General features: G+C 39.8%; 1 protein-coding gene across 6 annotated transcripts in view; it reads left to right on the top strand.

The window, feature by feature from the left end:
• BBX (BBX high mobility group box domain containing) overlaps positions 1 to 25,487 on the top strand; it is a 177,729-nt gene that overhangs the window by 28,943 nt on the left and 123,299 nt on the right. For 2 of the 6 annotated variants that reach the window (XM_067546194.1, XM_067546195.1), the window contains exon 1: positions 16,876 to 17,048. The exons of 2 other annotated variants lie outside the window; for them this stretch is intronic. In XM_067546194.1, coding sequence (XP_067402295.1) covers positions 16,974 to 17,048 — 75 coding nt within the window. In that variant the 5' untranslated portion in view covers positions 16,876 to 16,973. Of the gene's footprint in view, positions 1 to 16,875; positions 17,049 to 25,487 lie in introns of those variants that run through there. 2 more of the 6 variants (XM_067546197.1, XM_067546198.1) reach the window with 2 other exon arrangements.

Consider the following 25,487-nt stretch of genomic DNA (forward strand, 5'->3'; position numbering starts at 1 on the left):
CCCCGCCCTGGAGCATTCTGGTGGAGCTTTAGTTATTTCCTCTGCCTTTTCCACCCCTCTTCTAGAAAGAAAGTGTGTGGTGGAAAAGCTAAAATTGACTGGAATGGGCATTAAGGCTTCCTGCAGCTTCCAGACACCTCCCTGTGTTCTCCTTCCCTGTCTAACCTGAAGAGGCTGCTTTCACGCTGGGGGCTGGGTGGGCCTCTGGCTTCCTCAAAATGAGAGGAATACAAAAGATTGCAAAAAGTCACCTTTGTCCCACCTGCCCCTTCTCTGCCCTCCCTACCACTCCTGCACTTACTGCAGGAAACAAACATCTCAGAATTGGGGCCTGTGACTTCAGTGGGACCAGGACAGGCCTCTACAGTCTTGAACTATAATCAAGAGATACGCAGACCTTCAGGCCTCTGACAGGCATAATACCAACCAGCAAATATGCTGCAGCCCAGATTTCAAAGGGAGTTTTGTCCAAGTAACAGCTGTAGTGTTAGAACAACTGGTACTGAATTCACTTTGGCTTCTGCATTTTTGCAGTGCTCTTGGTTGCTGCCTAATAATAAGTATCCAGGTAAGCACCATTTTTAGGTTTTACAATATACAAACTGTATGTTCTTAATAAGATTTTTTTGTTAATGGTATAAGTTCGGTTTCCCAGGAATCCAGTGTTTTACAAAGGATTTAGTCAATGGGATTTGAAACAAGAAGTTTCAACTGAGTAAAGGATACAGTATTTGGCCCAATTATTATAGGATTCAGTAAAACAATTACATATACTCCAACAGGAAATTATTCAAACAAATAGTTGTATATTGTGTCTAGTTCTAATCGAGCTCAGTGTTTTATCAGTTAGCTCTCCATGTAAGAGGGAAGATAGGAAGCATAAAGCTAATACAAATTAGCAGGGTGAAATGGTTTTCTTTGCAACTGCTCTTAGCAGCTTCATCTCTTTTTAAAACAAATATTTATTGACTTCTGCAACTTTAACAGTAGAGCAAGTGCTTTGAGCTTTTTTTTTTTTTTTTTTTTTTTAAAAGCAACTATCACATTTTAAAGCAGCAAAAGGATATGCCTTGTACATATTGCCTCTTACGTTAGAGCTACAAAATGAACAGAGGCGTATATTAATGCAGTTTTCTAAAACTATTTTGCTTTTAAATCTTAGGTTTACTCCCATTATTCCTCAGCAAAACAAAAAACACCTTCATTTATAGAATTAAGATTGAAGATGTGTTTTAATTGAGTCCAGCTAACACTCCACGGCATTACAGAATTATTAAAAAGTCCTGCACCTTAAAACCCAAATGTTAAGAAGTCTCAAAATAAAGTTATCCACTCAATATCTGTCTATTGTAGGGTGAGTGCCTTCCACACAGAATGAAGAGCAATAGTGGTCCTACCACAGTATTTTTTTTTTTTTGTGGGGGGGAAAGGATAGAGGAAGTAGGGACTCTGCTTGTGTATGGCTTTTGATTTTGATTTTTTTTCACATTTATTTATTTACATTTTTCTCTTTTACATTTTTGACCTCATAACTGACTATCGGTTTGCCCCATTTGGGGTTTCTTTGTTATGGCAATATGTTGTTGGATGCACATGAAAAAGTGGAGTAAAACTCTCAAAGGGTGTATAGTGCCAGAGTTCATTAAATTATGTCAGTTTTATAGATTCTCACAGATTGGTATGCTGATGGGAATTGATGAATATTTTTATGCATAATGGAATGATCTGTTTAATGTTATGAAACTCTGTGTAGTGTTGACTGTATGTTTTATGTAAGTGTATTGGACTAGGATGTTTGTATTATATTGAGTAGCAACTACAAGTGTTTTTTAACTAGTGAATAATGTTGTGGTAGTTGTTTGTTTATGGTATTGCAATCTGATCCCTTGAATAGGAAGTGGAATGGTGGTAGAAATCATAATTTATTGACCTTTGCATATATATGTTTTGCAAATTTTAGGTGGCAAGGTTAAGAATGGGTAGACTGGCATTGCAAATCTAGTGGACTGATGGTGAGTGACAGAGGATTATATGGCAGTGGGGAATTGGTTGGATCTCTTCACTGACAATCAGTTTGTACAGACGTGATATTTTCTGGGTGTTAGTAAGAATCCAGTAAAAGATGCTTTCAACCTTATTTTGTTTATTACTGTTATTTTTTCTTCCCCCCCCCCCCCTTCCCCCCCAATCTTGGTTTTTTTTTCTCAGTAATTTTAGTGCTCAGGAAAAGTACCAGATTGACAGTTCTCTCACAAACCAACTGGGCCCACTGATTCCCCAGTCTTCCATCTTTGGAGCTAATCTTAAAGAGTTTGGTGAACTAAATCACCACCTGTCCTTAATCTGGGGTGGGAGTTAGAAACCCTATCAAATAAGTTTTGACAGTTCTAGTTAAGTAGTAATAAAATGTCAGGGTAATATTGATGATGGGACATCATATCCATTAGATTGAAAAAGGCATTAATTAGAAATTCAGGCAGTAATTCAAAACATAGCTTGAAGAAAAGCAATAAGCAAACTTGCAGATATTGATTTACTAACATATATGTCAGCACATTCAGTGCTTTTTTTCTGTGTGTAATAAACAATTCCATAACTATTAACTGATCCCATTTGATGGTGGCCATTGTCAAACTCTTCATTTAATTTTTTCCTGCAAAATAATCCTCAGCATAATCTAAAACTCCAGGGACAACTTTTTCAAACTGCTTTCTTTATTATTCTTAGATATGGGAACTTTGAGTATTTGTTATTTTGATGCTCTCAGTCAAGAAATCTCGAGAGAAGCAAAGATACAGAAAATAATTTGAAGTACATGAGCCCAGTCAGGGCCGGCCCTAGACCAAATGGTGCCCCAGGCAAGGAGCTTCCTCAGCATTCCCCCACCCTCCATTTGTTAAACTTTTAAATATCTTATTTTTTATTGTATTTGTAGCCCATTTCTCTGCTGTTTCTGTCATTATCATGTGAGACAGATTCTTCTTTATTATTTCTATCCTTTTAATGTAAACCAGATTTTTCTTTGTCATTACTCTCCTATTCATGTGAGCCACATTCTTCTTTATCATCACTTTCCTTTATGCCGCCAGGAAAACTGGATGATTCTCCATCACTTTCCTCACATTTCCATTCCTTCTGGTAAATCTGCTAATTCCTTAGTAATAGGGCTTCCATCATTTACGCTTCGCTCCTCAATTTTTTCTGCGCAGGGACGATCGTTACAGCCTAAAGCTCGATCTGTGTGGTTCTGTTTCAGATGTTTTCCCATCAGATTTGCCCCTCGCTGCAAACTAGATTGCAATTGTGTTTTTTGCTTCCTATACTGGAATGATTCTTTAGGGGCATCTTTTATTTTCTGTGGGAAAACAGACAGTATTAGGGAGAGCAAAAGGATGGAGAATTGCGTTCTGCAATCTTAGAAAGTCATCAAACAATACGTGTTAAGCATGGCAAAAGAAGTAACAGTATTTCTTTTATATTGTTGCATAGATAGAGGTTTGATAGATATCTTTGGCGTCTCCTTAAATACGTCCTTTATTAGTTGCTACTTACACTCTTCAAGTCTTAAAACACAAGTACACTTTCATGATTGCACAATAAAACAAGGTTCACAATATCGCAGCTGGATTCTCACTTCACTTCAGTTCATTCTTATATCTCATTGACTGACTAGAGATGCCTTGCCTCTTATATACCTGTGAGGATATGGCTGACAACATTCTAGGAGGTTTGAGGACAATGTAGTCCTCAGAAAGTCTGGAAGGTTCCATAAGTTTCAACAAAGGTCCAGAACATTCTAGGAGGTTAGTGAGAAATGCATCCACATACGGAATCCCTCAAACATTTTATTTCAGACATTCTATTTTCCCTTTTGTCACTAACAACAAAAACAATGCCCGAGCCCGGCGCCCCTCAACAACCTCCTGGTGCCTGGGTTGCCTGCCCCTATATCCAGGCCTGAGTCCAGCAGATAGATGCTCCTCAAAGAAGGTTCACAAATAGGAAAGAGTAAGTTAATCTTGAAGAAATTTTGGACTGAAAACAAAGCAATGCTTATGGCAGTGGCCCTCCAACTTTTTTGAGTACTAAGCATTGTAGGATTGAGAAGCATTGAGGTGTCCATAAGAGCTTTCTATTATGATATGGTTTGCTTAATAACTAAATTGGAGAATTACTGGTTTTGGACCAAGTTCAGTAAAGCACTTAAGCCCATGCTTAAGTTCTTTGAATGAAGGTGGACTTAAGTGTATGTTTTAAGTGATGCATGTGCTTAAGAGCTTTGTTGAATCAGGCCCTTAAACTATGTAGTAGTTCTCTTGTTTATTAATAAAATTGATGACATACTTGAGTTTTAGTGTTTTCCTGGAGTTTTTTTAGTGTGTTTTGTGTTTCGGGTGGCAGAACTATCTAGCTTTGCCACTCATTTTAAGAATACATGAGGATGCTTCTTAGCATTTAAATTCCCTTAAGCGCGTGCAAAGCAAAGAGGCTCATTTACTTTGACCTAACCAGTGTCTGTATGAACTGATAAGTGCACTTTCAAAGGTATTGACACTAAAAGTGTGAGAAGCCCTTTGCAATATTTTTTAAGCACACTGCAAAGATGGGCCTCGTTTTCATCGCACTCACACAAGGATAAATGAGGAGTAAGGCCCAGATCCATCAAGAGGCTTAGGCACATATATCCCATATTGGGCACCACTGTGATCCACAAAACTGCTGCTCTGCTGCTGCCTAATCCTGTAGGTGCCTCAACTTTCTTGGCACCTGAATGTTTGCTGTAAAAGTTCCCTTGGCGTATGTATGGTTATGACAAAGAGTTTGTGTATCATCCAGTCACGTCCTTGCAAGGCTGAGTGACTTGGAACTTGTGCCATACTGGTTGAGTGTATATGACAAAAGGTGACAATTACGTGGTGGACCTTTCTAATGCAGTTTTATAAACAGCTGCAAGCACCAACAGTTCCACACACGTAATTCCTTTCTGGATCCACGGCTGGTGTGCTTATTTGCATACAAGAGCCCAAACTTCTCCTCAAATCACAGGCAACATCACAGCACAGCTGGGGTCACAGCTCTCGGAACACACGAGACATAGCTGAGATCTTGGGCCTGATTCTGATCTCAGGCTGATTTCACACCAGCATAATTCTACTGACTTCAATGCAGTTAGGCCTGGATCCACAAAGGAACTTGGCAACACTGACTGGTGCCAACATGGTGCCACTTGCATTTTCTCAGTTAAGTAATATTTTGCTACAACAGAGGAATGTTTTAGATGCTCCTAGATTTACTTCTGTTAATCCCTTCGTTTGGCTCTGTTTTTTGTGCTTGCACTTGCAACACAAACAAAGCTAAGCAATTACAACATGATGGGTGAAATTCAAAGGACAATGTTAGGTATTGCACAATTAAAACTACTTGTACATATGAAAGGGTTCTAGACTTACCGTAAGTACTTAAGGAAGAGACCTTGATGTCACTGTGGGCAGCATGATGGAAACAGCTAATAAGTGTGATGCAATGGCCAAAAAAGAAAACAAGAAGTTCGACTGCAGAATAATACTGAAAATATTAAGTGCTATTCTATAATTAGATTCCCACGTTGAATGCTCTGTGTAATTCAGGTTCCCTATTCTAAGGATAACACAGCACCAAAGTGATTAGAAGCATTGAAATACTTCCATATGGAGGAGAGGTATGTAAAATGGGTAATATACAGAAGATTAGTTGGGCACTTTGTTTGCCCTAGTATAAGGACAGAGGACACTAAATGAAATAAAAATGATGACACATTTAACCGGCAAACCGTCTCCCCCACAATGCACAATTAATCTCTGAAACTCACTACCACATGATCATGAGGCAAAGCACGTGGAATTCAGTAAATGATTAGGCATGTTGTTAAATAAAAATATCCTCCACAATTACACTAGCTCAGTTTTTGAAAATATAGAACATGTCTGTTGTCATGAGTTAGCACATAAACCAACTCCGGACTACCTGATGTTAGGAAGAAACTTCTTCCAGAGGCATACTGTTTTCCATTATAGGAGATGTACTCCTTTCTTTGAAATATCTGGTACTAGCCACTGTCAGAGGCAGGATATAAGACTAGATGAACCATTGGTCTGATGCAATCTAGCAGTTCCTACACAGTTCTGTTAAATGACTTTGGTATTTCCAAGATTTGTCATAAATGGCATTATTCTTCCAAACTAAAATCTATTTAGAACCTGCTGTATCGTCCTATTCTAGTAGATCCTTATACTGTCCTTGTCACTGTAGTAACTGAGTGCCTTCCATTATGCGTTAAGCAACATCACTAACATCTGTATTCTCATAGCTCTAAGGCAATAAAATTCATAAAGCAAAGAGAGTGTTTTCTTACAATTAAAAACCAGCTAAATGTCCTTTTGGAATTTGAATTCTCAGCTCATTGGGTCAAAATTATTCTGTTAAAAATCTCTCCTTTCATCTAAAAAATGTACTTAGTTGCGTACAATGAGTGGCTATTGCTACTATTATTGACAGTATCCTGAGTTCATTTTTGGTGCATAAAATGAATCCGACATACTTATGACAGCAAGTAAGTTAACCATTTTTGAAGACTGGTTTTCAAATTTACTTCAGTTTACCAATGAAAGCATATTTAATGATGCATAATTATAGTTTGACTGTCTATAGGCAGTCTTTATCCTGGGAGAACCAGCAATGAAACAGCAGGAACCATTTCAGGGGCAGAATCTGAGGTGCTTGGGGAGGGTTGTGTGGGGACCTGTAGGAGGTGCTACAGCTCAAGGCTAAAGTGTCTTGGCAGAACTGTGGAAGGAAGTGTGCATATTTGTTACCTGTACTATGTCTGGTTCTGTTTAGTACACTCAAGCCCATTCTTTCATGAGGACTATGAATTCACTAACACATGAGATGGACGGTGGTAGGGAGGAGATTTATGGTGTTTTTGTTAACAATAATACTGGTATTTCAGTAATGCAGTGGCATTCAACTGTAGTGCCAACAAAAAGCTATAAGCAACGAGTACTGTCTCTGTTCCACTTTTCTTCAGCTCATTTTCTTTCTGCTCCGCCCCATCCCTGCTCTCAGTGCTGCTGAGATCAGCTTCCTGCTTTTCATGAAAGCTATTCTTCTCTAGATGCTAATACTCTTCCTCCGAAAGAATTATTTTTATAAGTCTGGAGTCAGTTTCTTTGGCTCGTTAAGGGTTTTTTTCTGACAATCTAACATGACAGGCTTAGGAAAGCGATATCATCATTTGTTTTATCATCACATTGTGCCAATATTACTGTCAGATCTGTAAACTGCTGCACTGAAATAATTTCTGTGACAAGTATGTGACTGAAAGGCTGAGAGGTGAATGTTGGTTTTAGACACTAGGTCCAGGTAGTTGCTTCGGTAGAGCTTAGTTCTTAAACCTGATTAAGCTTAGTATTAGGAAACAAGCAATCGTTGTATTACACCATCTAATACTACTGTAGTAGAGTGTGCTCTGGTAGTGATAGTTCATGCCTTTGAAGCATTACAGTATCTAAACATTTATGGTGTGTGAAGTAGCTTTTCTTTGATTAAAGGCTACATGAATAAGAATTGTTTCAATACTTTATAGCCACAGGGGACAAATAGCAAAGGTAAAATTTACATTAAGCAACTTGCAGTAGACAAGTACTTAGACATGTGGCTTCTTAGATGGTTCTAATAATATCAGAAAGAGGTATTTTAATAATATTCAGAAGGAGGAGATAAAGAATGAAGATGACAGGATATTATAATACAAGAAGGAATGACAATAATGCTTGTGGGCAGTGGAAATAAGGTGGTTGATGTTATAAAGACAGATTCAAACAAAACTATGTTAGGTAGCTGTGACGCTAAGACAATACAGATATGTCAGGTCATGGAGAGATAGCAAATAAGGTCCCGGACCTGCGAATGTTGACAACGTGTACTTAATTTTGATTTTTCAGTGGGACTTCTCACATAAACTAAGCGTATGCATCAGTATTGGCAGGATTGACGCCTGAGTTTGCTGACATTTTATGGAAAGTCAGAACATAGTTTTCTGAATTCAAGGTAGCGGTCTGAGGGATTGTCCCAGGACCACACAATAATAAGACTTTTACCATGCAATAGTTAAATCTTAGCTTTTCATTTTAAAGGGTGAAAAAAGACCCCTCATCTAGCTCTTTCCTCTTGCCCATCCCCTCCCCTATCTCTGTGTGTGTGTGTGTGTGTGTGTGTGTGTGTGTGTGTGTGTGTGTGTGTGTGTGTGTGTGTGTGTGTGTGTGTGTGTGTGTGTGTGTGTGTGTGTGTGTGTAAGCACAAGACATCTTCCTTTCGGTAGTTTGGTGAATACTAGCATGGGCTGAGTAGGCTGAATTTTTGTAACAAGCTTTAATAACTAAGCCATAACTGGTTGGTGATACATCAGTTTATTATCCTCTCATGCAGCCTTACTGCCTGGAGATACCCAAATTAAAAATGCATTAACTAAAGTATGAAGCTTTTTTAACTTAAAGTAATTCCAGGATAGGTTTATTTTAATGCTCAGAGTTCAGAGATTTAGGGGATCCCCTCTCTCACCCCCCCCCCCCCCCCGAACTGTGTGGAATGACTAACTGCTCTTGCAGAATCTTAAAAGAGAAGCTAGCTTACCTGCTTCAAAGAGAGAAGTAGTAGTTCAGAGAGGGTAAGTAAAGGTCATACATTCATAGTATTGCAGATCAGGCATTGGTCCTACAAAATCCTGGCCCCACTGAAGTAAATGACAAAATTTCCATTGATTTCAATGGATCAGGATTTCACCTTGCTTGTGTAGTGAAGGGAGGGAAATCCGAAACAAACTCTTCTATTGCAGATCCCATTTAAAGCAGTTAATAGCCATGAGAAGTCCATAACATCAGTATTCCCCTGGATAGCTATGTCCCTTTCTGCATTAGGGAGCTCTCACGTTCTCCCAAGGGAGTCATAGACCAAAAGATAATGTGTGAAATAAGTCCTGTATGTCGCTCGTAGATCACAAAATATGACTGTAAGTTAGGTAATGAAGTTAGCACATTGAAACGCACAAAGAATCTGAGATTGACAACTGTAGTATGAAATATAAAGCAGTATGATAAAGCCAGAAGACAATATGGCTGGGAGAAATCTTTATGCTGAAAAGTAATTGACTAGTGAGTGGTGCAATAGGGAAGAAAAAAGGGTAAAGAATAATAGAAGCAAGAGGGTATATTTGAATATACATGGGTTGTTTTTATGTGGCGTGGTTTTTTTAGGAGCCTAGGTTCTGTTTATCTGTCATGAAGTTGTCTTCATGTTACCTAAAGGGAGTAGGGATGGAGAAAGGAAGAACATACTCTACACTCATTAATTTAGCTTTATTTGAGCAATGGTTCTTATGTGCTGTAAACAGAGCAAAGTTAAATCCTTGGGCAGTGTATAGGGAAAATTTTTCCTTAAAAGTAAGAATCCCTTTATGACAGTTAATATTCCGGACACTTTTGGAGACATACTCAATTTGAAAACAAAAGTTATGATTAATTCATGTGGTGAACATGGAAACATGTTAAGATAAGAATTGTGATAGGAATGGCAGGAGCATTATTTGTCAGGATTGATGTTTGTTGGAACGTGTGTGCAGAGAAATTTCTATGATCCATTTGTACTTTGTATGCTTAATGTAAATTGTCACTTATTAGTCCATCATTTAAGGTTTTGGGGCAAGTAGAATCACATTATTTGAAATACAGTAGAACCTCAGAGTTACAAACACCTTGGGAATAGAGGTTGTTCATAACTCAGAAGTGTTCGTAGCTTTGAACAAAATGTTATGGTTGTTCTTTTGGAAGTTTATAGCTGAACATTAACTGAATACAGCTTTGAAACTTTTCTATGTGGAAGGAAAATGCTCCTTTTTAACTATCTTATTTTAAATGAAACAAGCATAGAAACAGTTTCCTTACCTTGTCAAATCTTTTTTATAAAGTGTTCCTTTTATTTTTTTAGTACTTTACGTTTAACACAGTACTGTACTGTATTTGCTTTTTTTTTTGCCTTTTTTTTTGGGGGGGAGGGAGTCTCTGCTGCTGCCCGATTGCATACTTCTGGTTCCAAATGAGTTGTGCGGTTGACTGGTCAGTTCGTAACTCTGAGGTTCTGCTGTATGTTGTATTGATGGATATATATTTATATAAAATGTGGGGATAGATAGTATGAGGCCACTACTCAAAAAGCCAACAACTCACTAGTTATCACCCAGTCTCCAGCTATAATGGTTGGGGAAGATTATTAAAGTGTTATTGAAGCTTTTCCTGTCATACCCTGATCTTGTGTGGCCCTAAGCCAGGGGTGTCAAGGCTATGGCGGGCCAGATTTGAATTAAATGTACTTCAAGTGGGCCATGCATACCATAAATCGAAATACTAGCCACAACCATTTTTATGTAGTATTATATTTTTTTATTTGCTCGATATCAGCGATATAAAAACTGCAGTAAATTCACTTCTACAACTACTACTATTGTACGATTAAAAGAATCGATCAATGATTAAGAATTCTAGTGCTGCGCGATGCCCCAAGACCACACTGTCCTTCTCCTGCCTTTTGGAGCGCTGTGTCTCGTGCACACAGTGCTCCCCGCGCTGCCGCCAGAGGACACAGGTCTCGTGGCTGCGTGTGATGCCGCAAGATCTCTCAGCGTTGTATTCTCTGGCGGCAGTGTGCAACATCTCACGGCTGTGTGCAGCGCCGCCAGAGAGTACAACGCTCTGAGATGTCGCTGCCGCCAGGGGCCAGAGCAAAAAGGTTGGTGGGTTGTATCCAGCCCGTGGGCCAGATGTTTGACACCCCTGCCCTAAGCCTAATGTCTGGTTTCAGGATTGTGTATAATACACAGAGAGAGCTTTTGTTATGGTCCTGTGCCTTCTGTGAATTCACTACTACAGAATCCATCCCTTGCTGTAGAATTGTGCTTCAGAATCTAAAACTTCATTAAACTGATCCCCGTTTCTAGTCCATGTGGTGTGACGGTAGTGTGTATTCTTGACTAGAGTGTAAAATAATAAGTCTGAAGAGAGACGACAGCTTCACGCATCTCCATGTGTTGAGTCTGAAACCTAACGGCAGCATTTTAAATTCAGTGTTGTTAATCCACTGATCTTTTTTAGCAGAAGCATCCAGCCAATGTACTTACCTCAGAGATTCCAACGTGTTTGCATACCTCAGCATGTGCCAGATGCCCAACTCTTCCCTACCTAGCTGCCAGAATGATCCCCTTTCCCTTACAAACTTTATGATTCTGTCAGTACAAAAACAATCTGAAAATGCAAGGACACACACTGAAAATGCAAGTACAGCATATAGTTCATTACCAAATAACACAGGGGCTGCTATTCTTTTTGATATTTAATGTAATTTAAAACTCCTTTTTAAATGTAAAGGGAGGTCCATCCATGGACTTATTCATTCCTTCTTGAAGAGATCCCAAAGTGTAGTAGTGAGTACTTTCTGCCCCAGGGTATTTAGATGTGGGATTCCATAGGCTTCCATCTTGTCCATCACTCCTGTTCAATGTGTATGTATGACTGCTATGGGAGGCAGACGTTTGGTCTACAGTGTCCTCAATATACATAGAAGACACTCTCCTTTTCACTGAACCACTGTGCAGCAAGGTTTTTTTCCCTCCCTCCCTCCCTTCATCTCCACCCTCACCCCCTAAAGGCCTGATACAGGGAAGAGGATAAGACTGAACTGGTTTAGATGAGTCCAGATAAAATGGCAGTGATGGAAGAAAGAGGAAGCACCTGGGGAAACGGACAAGATTTGTAAGTTTACCTTCCACTGGGAGTGTATGTCTACCCTTGATATATGACCTGTAGTTTGGTGGTCTTATTAGATTAATTACTGCTTCTGGATTTACATGTATCAGCTGTGGCATGTAGTGCCTCTTTCATCTTTGGTTGACCTGTAGGTTACATTCTTTCCTCTCTGGTGCAGGCTTCACCTCAGTTTTCCTGCCCTTTGTAACCTCCAATGTAACATACTCTACTTGGGGCTATACTTGAAAATTACGTGGAATTTTCAGCTTGTGCAGAAAGCCAATGCCCTGTGTATGAGTTGAGCAAGGTGTTCTGTGCTTCGAACAGGCCATCTCTTTACTTCAGCACAGGATTCAAGGTATTAGTTAAATGTATAGGGCCAGAGCCTTAGCTGGTGTAAACTGGCATCTTTCTACTTAAGGTAGTGAAGTTACACTATTTACACAGTTGAAGATCGGAGCTGTGATCTGTAAAGTGCTAAGTGGTTTAGTGGTTACAAGAGTGTGTCTTTGATCCATTATGGGAGTTATGCTCCAGTAGTCCGGCATTATAATCAGTTTCTGGGATTGAATTCTGACTAGTGGAGAGTGCATGTCTGCCTCCAGTCATCTGCCAGAACACGACATAGTGGCAGGGCATAGTGCAAACTTTGTGTTTTGGTCAGTGCTTTAAAAGATTTTTGGTTAAGGTTTAGTTGTTTTTGTGTGTCTTGTGATGTTAGGAAGTTCTCGCTATTGTCTTTCAAGCTTAAACACTGTTGTTTTTATGTATGTAAGATGCCCAGGTGCTTGGGAATGGGAGTAACATAGACTGTGTATAAATTCTCTCGTCCCCCATGTCTGCTAAATTATTTGGACCCTGCAACTACATCCAAAGGCCAAGATCCTGCACTCTGATCCAGTGAGTACAGACCCTTGTGCTTGTGTGGATCCCTGTTGCTGTCCATGAGACTTGAGGCAGCTACATACGTGTCCACTCTGCCCCAGGGTTAAAAGACTAAGTTTGTTTTGTGTGGAAGCTGTTCAGATCAGAGTTGAAAATCTTACAAAAAGCCTAATTCTAAAAACGACTGAGGTGGCAATAAAAGGGGGCGGAGGGAGGGGGGCATAGAATCCTACACAGAGACTCTCCAGTGATCCTAAGTAACATTTGAAAGCACTCCAAAAGGATACTGTCAATGTAAATTTCTTCTAAATGTGAAGTGTGGGAGCGGGGAGACTAGTGGAGGTTTCAGGGGGAGAAGGGAATGTCTTATAGAAATCTTAAGGCAAAACAAAAAGTTCCCATGATATTTGTTGTTTGATATTTTGCTGATATTTTAAAATGGCTATTTTTGAAGTGATATTGTCACTATGAAATCCAGTCAGTTGGGGGGAGGTGGGGGGAACTGTGATAGTGAACCCTGAACCATGAGGGCCCATGCCAATTCTTGACATTTTTACAATCATGTGTGTCGGGGGTGTTAACCTCCCCTGTTGTTGTGTGAAGTATCGCAAATGGGAAACTATCTATACAGAGTAAACCATGAAAGAGAGACTTTTGGGGCTTGTTTATGCATGAATTGTACCACTTCTGGGCCTCCAACAGTATAACTCCTCGTGTGGATGCAGTTATACCAGATTCAAGGTGCAGGCACAGCTTTTTTTATATGAGAGGGGAATAAGCTGTAACAGTATAAGATAGCTTTATACTGGTATAAACCTGTGTCCACTCTAGGGGTTGTACTAGTATACCTATGGCCATGTCCTCACTGCAGAGTTAACTCCTCTTGAGTTAGCCAGCTCAAGGGAGAACAGCCACACTGCAAAACAACACTGAAGCCTTACAAAGTGGTTTTATTAGCAGCTGAAAAGCTATTAACATAAGATGTGGCCTATACCCCCTGACCGGACAAAAGACTTGAGGTAAAACACCACCACACTCAGGTTAAATGCTTTTGTGTGTGTGGACAGGACTCAAGTTATTAATCGAGTTAGCTGTGCAGTAAAGATAAGCACTGCAACAGTTAAAAAAATCACACTCCTAACAGAAATATTGATACCAGCAGAACAACTGTGTGCAGGTCTGACCTTAGTTAAGTGTTGTTAAATACACAGAGTAAACGAGCTGAAAACAGATTATTTTTTCTCCTCCAGAGGAGTGAACAAAGGGGATAAATAGTGATAAGTAGAATTAATTTTTTTAATTCTTTCCTTTCTGGTTATCTAAAGTGGTGTAAATAATTTAGACAAAGAACCGTGTATGGTTACAGCTTGTGTTCTTTGTTTTTGTTTTGTTTTTAATTGATAGTGTCACTTTAAGAGCTTGTCCACACATGGAGTTATTCAGGAATAGCTATTCCTGATTAACTCCTATGTGGACATTCTTATTCTTTCTTCCTATTCTCTTAACATATTTTGAAATGGATTAAAATAAACAGGAACAATGTACCCATTCTGGAGTAAGAGAGTCCACCCAGGGAGTTAATCAGGATTTTCTGTTGTGCTTTAAATTCACACACTACCTTAATCCACACTAATTTAAGTGTTTGGAACCAAGATCTACATGTCGGGTGCTGCCACAGCAAAATCTCAGTCACCTACCCACATACAGTACAGAAGCAGAATCTCCTCCAACTGCAACTGTCCACCACTGGGACAATGAATATAATTTTCTTCCTCCCTCATTAAAGTGTTTAAAAGGCAATATAGCCACCTCATAAGGTAACTTTTCTATTTTGGAGAAAGTTGGGGAACTGGCAATAAAGTGAATGCAGAATTTTTCAGTGATAGAGGCTGGGAAAACTAAAAATGAGGCCTACCGTCTTTACAGAAATAGTACTCCGAGGGAGAGATTTTTCAAAGTTGGGTGCCCAACACATTGATTTTTTCAGTGGATGCCTAATTGCCCTTTGTGTTTTTGACAGTCTCTCCCTAAATTGTAAGTTCTGAAGCCTAACATGCAGGCATGATATAGATGTGGAGGACAAGAGGAACCTAAATTGACTGATTGTGGTAGTGATGTCAAGGTTAGGGGAGAGAGAGACTTTCCTACCGAGTGTTTAAAATATATTCATTTACTCTGTGAAATACTTTCTCTTATCAGTGTTTTCTAATAACATTTATACAACCAATGCTTGCAGATATAGAAGAAAATAAATCCCTCACCTCTTCCAGCTCCCTCAGTGATCTTGCAGCATGTCCTGCAGGTCAACAGACTCAGGCTTCTTGGGATGATGAGGGGTCTCCCCACTGAGAATGCCCTGCCGCCAGATCAATGCATCTAAGGCCTGACAGCTCGAGTATCTCTAGCTGATCTCAACTGCTGGGTTAAGACACAGGGAGACGTCCTGTCTCCTAAAATACTCAGGCCCAAAACAGTGAAGCACTTCTAAGATGCGTAGCAACCATCTCTGCCAGCTGACGTTCCAGAGTGGTTTTTGGGTCTAGTTCCAAGCAGAGTAGATTGTGGCAGTCGTCCCTGATGATGACAATAGCATGAGTAATGGGATGAGGTTGACATCTGAAAGGAAACACTGTAACCACCTTGCCAAGCAGAGATAAAGAGAGGCAGCACCTGACTGCTGCTCTCTGGACACCTAGAAGTAGTTGAGGTTCCAACGAGAACCTGAAATTGTGAACTTGGCTAGAAGATGGATAGATTCCCCGATGGCCAATGCAATGTTACCTCTGCTGTTTGTTCTAGTTCTTTTCTCAAGCCTGACAACATTGCCTCTGTCATGCACAAGTGGTATATAGCTCTCATCTGACCCACAATCTATGTGCTAGATATTGACACAGCTGGTCAACTGCCCATTCTGGGCATGATGAAATAGAGACGCAGAGCTGAGTGTGGCCAAATATTACTGATGACTTTGCAAACCAACCCAATCCACTACCTTTTCTGAAGGGTCTTAAATACACCCCAGACATATTCTACAGAACAAAGGACCAGTAGATTTATATTTTAATTACATACTCGCTTTGTGCAAAATTCACTTTCCAGGTCCACATGGCAGATCTTGACTAGCTATTCTGCTCTCACAGGGGGATGCATCCCTAAAGAGAAGGGAGAATATTAAATTAATGGTGTGATGTGATGATACAAGAGCAGAATTTTGCCCTTTGTGCTAGATCCTCAGCTGATACCAAATTAGCATAGCTCCACTGAAATAATTCAATTGTCTGATTTATGCCAGCTGAAGATCTGACCCTTTATGTGTAGCTCTGTTGTAACATACACACATTTACTTAGACAAAAAAATTAGAACAGGTCAAGTGTCAATAGGTGATGAAGGCACAGATAAGGAGACTTGTCTCTTGCATACTAACAGTTTAAAGACAGCTTAAATCACTATAGAGTGCCTGTATTTTAAAAATACAATCTCTGTTTAAAAAATAGAAAATAGATCTATGCTCCAACTATCTGAAAATTGTGGCCAGGGGTCCTAGGTGTTGCAGTAATGCAAATAATATATATGAGCTGGAGAAAGGCTGATGAATACAAACAAAGCAGCACTCCAGGACTGTTTTCTAGTATACAGGCTGCTGAGGGTAGGCTACCGAGTAACACATGGAGTCCTCTCCATGGATAACAAATCTGATCAACTTTCAACCAGGTTTAATGCGGTAGACAATGTGAGTAAGCAAAATGGAGGCAGCCTGTTAAGAACACAGAGAAGCTGAGTTAAGTAGCAGTCTTAAAGGTATTTAAGCTGATGCTTATACCAAACCATTTTGAGGGAAACATCTATACTTAACTCTGATTGTAAGGATTGCAAGCAGCTGCTCTTGTATGCATTTGTTGTTTGTTTGTTTGTTTCACTGTTGGTTTGTTGTCAGCAGTTTTAAATATATTATTGGTCAGGAGTGCTACACTATGATAATTCACACTTCTGTAGCACCATCCATTTAAGACTATCAAGGTGATTTACAGACATGGGTGATTAGAGCCTCGTTACACCCCTTTGAGTTAGGTAATTGGGGCAAATAGGAAATCTGAGGCAGAGGTTAAATGTGACTTCCCCAAGGTCTTATAGCTGGTCTTGGTGGAAGATTTGAAGAACTCCTATTTCCTGAGTCCTGTTCCCCCCCTCCCCGACTTGGCTTCAAATTCCAGGATTATGCAAAAAGACTTCATTCAAGCTATGTATACTTGCCTTTAATGTGCAACACAGCACCCATTTCAGGAATTTTCACCCCATATAAAAGTGCAAAAATCTGGGTAGAAAAGGTAATGGTAGGTACTAGCTCACCAGAGCATTGTACAATTGTCTTCCACTATTGGAGAAGGAAAAGTAGCTACATCATTTGTACTATTACTGCATGGCTTATGTGTAGTGAAATACCCATGAGCATAGCTATAAGGAGTTACAGTATAGCACTGCAGGAAATTGTACAGATGAACCTGAGGAAACTAAAATGAAATTAGTTAAACTTGCATTCCATTTATCAAAGTTTCTTGTCACAAAGCAGGTGAAAAAAGGAATAAATGTTAAGCAAATAAAGCTGATCTGAATTTGTAACTAATTAAAAGGGTTGGGTTTTTTTTTTTATGTTTAGTGCAGGCTGGTTGGCTTCTGATGTCTTATTTAGTAGAATTAAAAATCACCATTTGTCAAGGAGAGAAGCTCAGTCTGAGGGTAAGTCTTTGAATTGTCCCAACACATTTTCTTTCTTGTTAACTCCTGAAGTTTTCCTGACTGAGGAAATTATGAGTGGAGAATTAAGGTGTAAATGTAGCTGCAAGAGGAGGGAAGAGATGTCCTCGATATGTAGGGTTTAATTAGACCATTTAAGCCATTATAGCCCTTTTATTATTGTGCTTTTAAAAGTAATTGTAATGTGGCTGAACTTGACTCCTTTTATATGTGATAAGATCTGTCTATCTAATGTACTTGTATGGCCTGAATTCCTGTTACATCTGAGCACCTCATAATCTTCAGTGTATTTTTCCTCAGAACCCTGCTGTGAGATAGGGAAGTACTATTATCGTTTTCAGACAGGGAACTGAGAAACTAAGTGACTTGCCCAAGATTATACAGGAAGTCAGTGGCAGGGTGGGAAATGACCCTGGGTCTCTTGCATCATAAGGTGTGTGGAAGAGTTGAAGCAGGAACTCTATTAAAGAGATAACAAGTGTGCATCATTAACAGGATCTGAACCTGGTACCTTTGAAATGTGAAGCAGATGCTGTGTCTGGTACAGAGTTTGATTAACAGCAGTTGTAACTGTATTAGTAATAAAGCTGATTTAATATATGTACGCACACCGAGAAGTGAGAGAATTTTTCATCATTCAAAATTTGGAAAATTTCTACCTAGCTCTGGTAATATTTTTATAACCATACTTACAGTAATGATTTAAAGTATTACTTTATCATCAGTCAAGTGTTACTTTATTAATCATCCTCCAAGCACCTGTTGAACAGGTTAGCGTGCTAACTAATCTTTGCATCCTGTGAGGCAGACAAATGTTATCTCCATTTTTAAGGGGAAACTCGGAAGGGTGAAGTAACTTGTCCCAGCCAGTACAATGAATCAGTGGTAGAACAGAGATTAGAATTTTGGAGTTGCAGTTCTGTAGCTCTGTGCACTAATCACAAGACCACACGCCTGTTTCAAGTGTTGCACAAATGTAACAAGCTGTTTGGAAGATCACTTTGCCCACCTCTGAAATGAAGCTACTTCTGAGGTAACAGCTGCACTGCTTATGTTTAGAACAAAGTAAAGTATTTAAAAGGGAATTTAGGCAGTCAGAGTATAACAGAATTAAAATGTGGTGGGGGCTGGTATTGATACATCCTACTTGAATCAAAAGTGCCACTGGACATCTAATTGTAAGAGGTCAGGCCCTCAGTTTGTTTCATTTGAAAGACTATATCCCCAGCAGCAGAGTGCTTCTTACCTCTATGCTGGAACATCCTGTGCCACTTATTGACTGGCCAGCACCACTTTCTGTAGCCACTAAGTGTTTCTTGGAGGCCTAATCGTGGCCCAATCCTTTTTAATTTGTGGATTCTGATATGATCACAATGCAAGTTAGCATGGCTGCAGATATTATTTTAGGCCACCAGAGGGCTCATGTACCTTTCTATTGGAAAACTCAGAACTGAGGAAATGTGTGCATTTCTTGTTTCTTAACTTTGAAAAGGGAGAGTAACTAGCTAGGATTTTGGCTATAGTTTTACAAAGAAGGCACTTAGAAAAATCACTTTAACTTGTGACATTTCTCACTATGAGTTTGTGAAAGCATACAGAATAAAGCCCAAGTCCTGGTATGGCCAAGGAATTCACATGGGCAGTAGAAACCCTAGGTAGCTAATTTTGTGTTTATTGTGGTCATTAACTAGGCTGTAAGTGAGGTCTACTGTTGTTGGGCTCCGCTGTTGTGACTTTTAGGATTTTGGCAAATTTAAAACAACAAAACAAAACTGAACCTAGGGCTGTTTGTTAAATAACATCATTAACTTTTGATTCTCCTTGCAGCTTGAAAATTAAAATAAATGAGTAGGACCCACCAGAATGGAAAGTAATACTCCCTTCTGAAATTATGCACCCTACTGAAATGATGCAGATTTTGGCGGGGCTAGGGCCCATGTAGAACTTGATACAAATTCTCTTTAGATTACAATGCATGCCCTGGAAAAGATCCATTCATTCAGGCCTGTGGGGCAACTGAGCAGATGGAACACTCATTTTTGTGCAGAGGACTAATGCTGCTGCTACAGTCCATACTGCTATTGCCAGTATCGTGTGTGCGAAACATTCAGCTGCTGTATCTGTGTCTAAAATATGACATGTTTTCTTTGTTGTCCCATGTATTCTCTTTGGCATTCATTTGGTTTGGGGCTGTAATAGTGTATTGATATTGTCCATTAACTTTGTCTAGTTGTTCTCATTAAACCTATGGAGAACACACAAGTGATACAGATGGCTGACTTAAAAAAGCAGCAAACAAATCTTTTCCCTTAGAGAGATGTGACCTGGCTGTTTTACTTGTTGTTGCTCAGAGTTATAATGTATTCTGGGTTTCATGAGAATCCCAAAGTTTGTTGTATATAGCACAATAGGTATGATACTGTAAATTATTCCATTTTAGGAGTACACACGCTTTAAGAGCAGCACATGGGCCAGCCCTTTCAGTTCCACCCTGTTTGAAGGTTTTCCTCATCAAAAGATCTCCCTTTCCTCCGCTCTGATATTAAAGCCCTTTTGATATGCACGAGAAGCCCTTCTGAACTGGCTGCCTAAAATAAGGTGTTAGTTTCTGGTTTGAATGAGCTCTACTCTCTACAGATCAGAAAATGATTTTTGGTCCAAGTGTTAGTCCCTTTGGAGGCTTGTGTTTACCAAGTAGTGAAATGGGTCTTGGCTATTTGAGCTGTATTGTTCACGGCCAGATGGTGTAAAAGCAGCCTTTGGAAAAGGAGACCTTTTTGCTGTGGACTCATTCGTGTATGATCAGCTGTTGACTTTAGATTTTGAAAGTGTAATGGTTATTCTGTACTGGATGAAGATGGATGATCCAGTATTTTAAATCCAAATAATAGTTCTTAAATTTAATATTGCTTCGTTTCTATTCACTTATAGAGGGAAAAATTCTTAGTTTCAATTTTGTAGTGATTTCTTGCCGATTGTAACCCAAACAGCAGTTTTCCCTCTGAATATGACTGGGGAGCAGGAGGGATGGGGAGGAGTGATATTTGACACACTGTGTCCCTGAGTCTCTTCTCTTATCATAGCCTCATGTAAATCCAGAGATTTCAGTGCAGCCACTCCTGACTTACTCCAGCATAAAAGAATTGAAGTTTAAATACTGCGATCATGGGGTCATTCAACTGAGAGATGCTTACATCTAGTGCAGTTGTTTAATTTTTTAAAAAAAAATCTCATTGTTCCAAGTCTAAAAACTTCCCATTGTCGAAGGACGTAAACATTTTATTGCTGTGTGTTATATTGCCCTTGGTGTATGCTTCTTCCTACTGTTGTTGGTGGGAATTGCAAAGAAGGATAGAGGGCAGGATACCGTTTGGATCAGAGTGAATGCTGTGAATTGAGAATCTGACACATTTTAACTGAACAGGCAGTCAGACTGGAATGCATAGCTTAATTTCACTTAATTTGTACGTAAAAGGGACCACCATTCATGTATGTATACAGGGATTCTTGCAGAGAAAAAATAACTTCTGCAGCCATTGAATGAAGTGTTGGAATTTACATGTCTTATCAACAATTGAACACCTCACATTTCATGAAGTAGGGAAACAAGGTGCGTGAGGTAATATCTTTTATTGGACCAACTTCTGTTGCTGAGAGAGACAAGCTTTGGAGAAGCTGGTCCAATAAAAGACATTACCGCACCCACCTTGTGTGTCTAATGTCCTTGGACATACCCACCTTGTGTGTCTAATGTCCTTGGACATACACAACTTCAACAACACTGCATTTCATGATGTTGTCAGTCTGGTATAGCAATCACTAGTACCAGTGACCGCTATGTACTTTTTGTTCAACTTCCAGTATTAGCTGTTTGAAATGAATTGATTTCTGTACTGACAGCATAGTGAAAATGGTGAATGAAATTCTCTTTTCTTTCATGTTCTTTATATGCAGGGGTCTGTTTGTTTAGATATTGTTATTTTCTGTTCATGGTAAACTGATGCGGTGATAGGCTAGCCAATTTGGATCTTTTTGACATTTCTTCATTTATTGGCCTTATTATAGAAATGTCAACACAACTGATAGTCACTAAGCCCAATTTAAAAAAAAGAAGAAAGTATTGAGAATAATTTGGAAGTGCTGATAGTGCAAGATGCAGGAAAGAACAGATTGTCCCACAGACTTCTCAATCTAAATAGAAAGACAATGCAAAAAGTATCATGATATCTGTAAGAAGCTGTTCACTTGGAGCTTGGGGTTGTTTTGGTTGGTTGGTTTCATTGTTAGGGGTTGCTAACAGCAGTTTTACTGATTTGGATTAGTGGGTTTAGGCTCCAGAGGATTTTTTTTTTTTTTAAATGTAGATGTCATTCAGTTGCATACTCGGGATAATGGCCATATGTGGATCTCTCTCCAGTGCACCACAAGAAAAGACTTGGTATAGCAAAGTGGTGTAGTAAGTTTTTCTGTCTAAGGCTGCCATTTGACATTTTGTCCATTGAAATTCTGGTATCACTTGAATCAAAATGTGCTGATGCTTTGCGGGTTCTGAAAGTGCTACCCAGGACTCAGGAACGTTGCTCAAACAACATTTGTGGGAGGAGGCATTCTCCTTCTCCCCCAAAATCATCATGGTCCCATTGCCTTTCAGTCACTACATTACTGCAAGTCATGCCCCCTGCAAAAGTTGAGTTTTAGCATTTAAAACATTTATTGAAGTAAAGCTGTGCTCTCACGTCACTTTAAAGACTTTAATAAAATCCACACTGAGACTTCAGTGGAGTTGTGAAAAACCTTGACAGTTATGAAGAAGTTGCTTCAATGGATGGACACGATAGATTCTGCTTTGACACTTGAATGTAAACTTGAAACTCCTGCTTGTGCCTTTTCACAAATATCTCAGCTGGTAGGAGTTCAGTCTTGTTTACATCCTGGGTTAGATTTCTTTACATTAAAACAATCCATCTTGAAATAAGAATCTTTAAGTTTCAACTGATCTTGAATCAAAAAAGGGATAGTTTTATGCCTTGACCTTGCATCATAAAATACCTGTACCTGTATCTCAATCTCCTAAAGTGCAGGTGACATTGCACATTTCTATAACTTGAGTGATTCCCAGAATCCTTGTTTTAGAAGTCAAACTTGCCCTTCCTTTGCTGATATTGGCATGATTTTAAGACTGGTCTATTTTGTTGTTTTGTCTGAAATGTGGATTTCTTTGATGTATATCCCGAAGATCACTTTGCAAGTAGTTAGGGTATTCTGTGTTTTAGAAACAGGGATAGTATTAGTTTTCCTCATCGTCAAAAAGTACTTTGAGATGAAGCCCTCCCCCCTACTTCTGAGGTCTGGGCTTGCCTTAATATACAGGCTTGTGACAATGCTTTGTGTATCAGGGCTTACCTAAGTTTGAAATGCAACAGTTGCGCTGCTGTAGCATTTCAACCTATGCCGACCGGAGGGTTCTTCTGTCAGCATAGGTAATTCATCTCCCTGAGAAGCAGTAGCTAGGTTGATGGAAGCATTAGGGAGGGTTAGGTCAGCTCAACTACATTGCTCAGTGATGTGGATTTTTTTACACCCCTGAACGATGCAGATATGCTGATGTGAGTTCCCAGGTCAGATCAGCCCGCAGCTGACCACAGAGGATGGCTCTGCAAGTCATCTCCATCCAGGGCTGAGCAAACTCCTGCAGGTCCATGCTGGCCTGGAGAGCAGGAGACAAAGCGGAGGAGAGCACTTGCATCTTTGTATGACTACACTATTTGGTTGGCCCTGCAGTTCGTCTGTTGTTCTAGCGTGAGACTGCGGTTAAAGTCCAGAGGTTTGTTGAGAAATTCTTTTAGATCATTCATAAACTTCAGCATGGATCATGCTATGCTCAGCACAATGTTTCCTGGTAGCCTTCCAAAACCTGAAATTATTGAGGCCACAGATGCTAACTCTGCAGCAGAATGATTTGTTCAAAGGTTGTGCAAGTATAACCCACTGTTCAGTGTGTTAGGTGTCCCCATCTGTGCCCCGTCCACAGGGGATGTGAGACTCTTGTGGCCCCACCTGGAGAGCCTGATTCTTTAGCTCAAAGTGAGAGACTCATGCTTTCAGCTATGGCGTTTCCAGGTTAAATCCCTGGCATTAGCCAAGACGGCAGCCATTGTATAAGCTGACTATGCCTGGTGAGCCAGTTGCCATAGAAGCAGCAGTCGAAAGTTGTGGATTCACCTAGGAGACGGATATCTTATGAAGGTGGGCTCTATGCACCCTGAGCTGCGCTGTTCCAGACTGTGTATGTGAGTGAAGTAATGTATTTGGAGCCTAGTCAGGATGTTTCAAGTTCAGCCAGAAATGGGTTTTAAGTTCCTCATAGAAAAGTTTTAAAACATCCTGGAAAACTGACATTTTCTGTGGAAAACTTCTTAAGTCAAAAACCCAGTTTTCCACCAAAATAGTGTCAATGGGAAATTTTTGCCCAGCCCTAAGGTCTCTGTCTTTGAATGATCACATAGCACTGGGCAAGAACATATCATATAATTCAGCAACTACTTATTCTGCAAATATGGGTTAATGGTTAATTATGTGTAAGTCTAGAAACATTCATACAGTAATTATAGTTAATTACTAGACTGCACAGGTAAATTGACATCTGCAGGGTCTCCAGAATACTCTGCAATTATGAGATGTGTTGCTAGGAAAGGGATCTGAACATTAACCTATCTTTTTCATGTACAACAGTACAAATTTGGTTCTTTAAAACCAATAAAACTTCCAAACTAATGCCAGCTAGTACATAGAATCTGAACTACATTATCAAATGCTAAGAGAACCTTCAAATCCAAGACCAGATTCTGCACTTTACATGCAAACATTGCAGTTCCCTATCAACCTCAGTGAACTTTCATGTGTGTATCTGAGAGCAGAATTTGACCCATCATAACTAAAGCTGGTATGTGGAACAGTTGGCCCATTTCTCTGTGCTTGATCTAGAAGCAGGAGGGTAGGGCAAAGGTAACTTTAAGCCATTGTATGTGCCTCTTTTATTTTTGGGTTGTCTAGGAGCCTGCCTGGCCCAATTTAGAGTGGTCCCAAGGGTGTTCTGGCTCCAATGGACCTCTATTGGCCATCCAACAGCCGCAAATAAGTGCCTCCTTTCCTTGCTGTGCCTCTGCATTGGTTTATGGGTGGGCTCTTTGCCACCTGGGCCAGCCCTAAGGTCTTGATCCTGTGAGTACCACACTTGTACATAACTTTAAGTAGATCAATAGCCCCATTGAAGACAAAGGGGACTACTCATGAACTTTATAGTTGGGCACATATATAAGTATTTGCAGGATCAGGGCCATGGCTTGTGAAGCACCACGTAAATATACTGGCACTATATAATTTAAAATAAAATAATAAAACATTAACAGCTCACAATCATGATAAAGACTGTCCAATAAAGATGTCAGAATGGCAAGTTCTGTTTAATTAGGTCATTACGTATTTATCAACTATATTGCCTAAACAAAGTAGAAGGGGCAGGGCCCAACTGTTGGGTCATTCTCCCCAGTTAGTCATAAATCCTCAGCAAATGCTCTACAACAGTGGTTTTCAGCCTGTGGTCCGCAGACACCTGGGGTTCCGCAGACTATGTCTAGGGGTCTGCAAAAGGCTGTTGTTACCATAGAACAGGGATTTTTAACCTTTGGTCCGAGGACCTCGCGGGGGTTCACAGACTATGTCTGAGATTTCCAAAGGGGTCCACTCCTCCATTTGAAATATTTTAGGGGTCCGCGTATGAAAAAATACTGGAAACCTCTGCTCTATACTGAGGGTATTGAGTTGGTCTGTGCATGCTATTTATTGAGAATTACTGCCTAGGAATAGAACCCAGAAACCAGTCCACTACTCTAGCCCACACTGCCTCACAGTTACTACTGGAAGAATAGTTGTTAATTCTGTAGAAACGAAACGTATATTTTTCGAGTGCTTGCTCATGTCCATTCCCAATTAGGTGTGTGTGCACCACGTGCACTGGT

The sequence above is a fragment of the Emydura macquarii genome, unplaced genomic scaffold (assembly GCF_026122565.2).
Source record: "Emydura macquarii macquarii isolate MOO-44397 ecotype Brisbane River unplaced genomic scaffold, CSIRO-AGI_Emac_v2 contig_1119, whole genome shotgun sequence".
NCBI lineage: Eukaryota > Metazoa > Chordata > Testudines > Chelidae > Emydura > Emydura macquarii.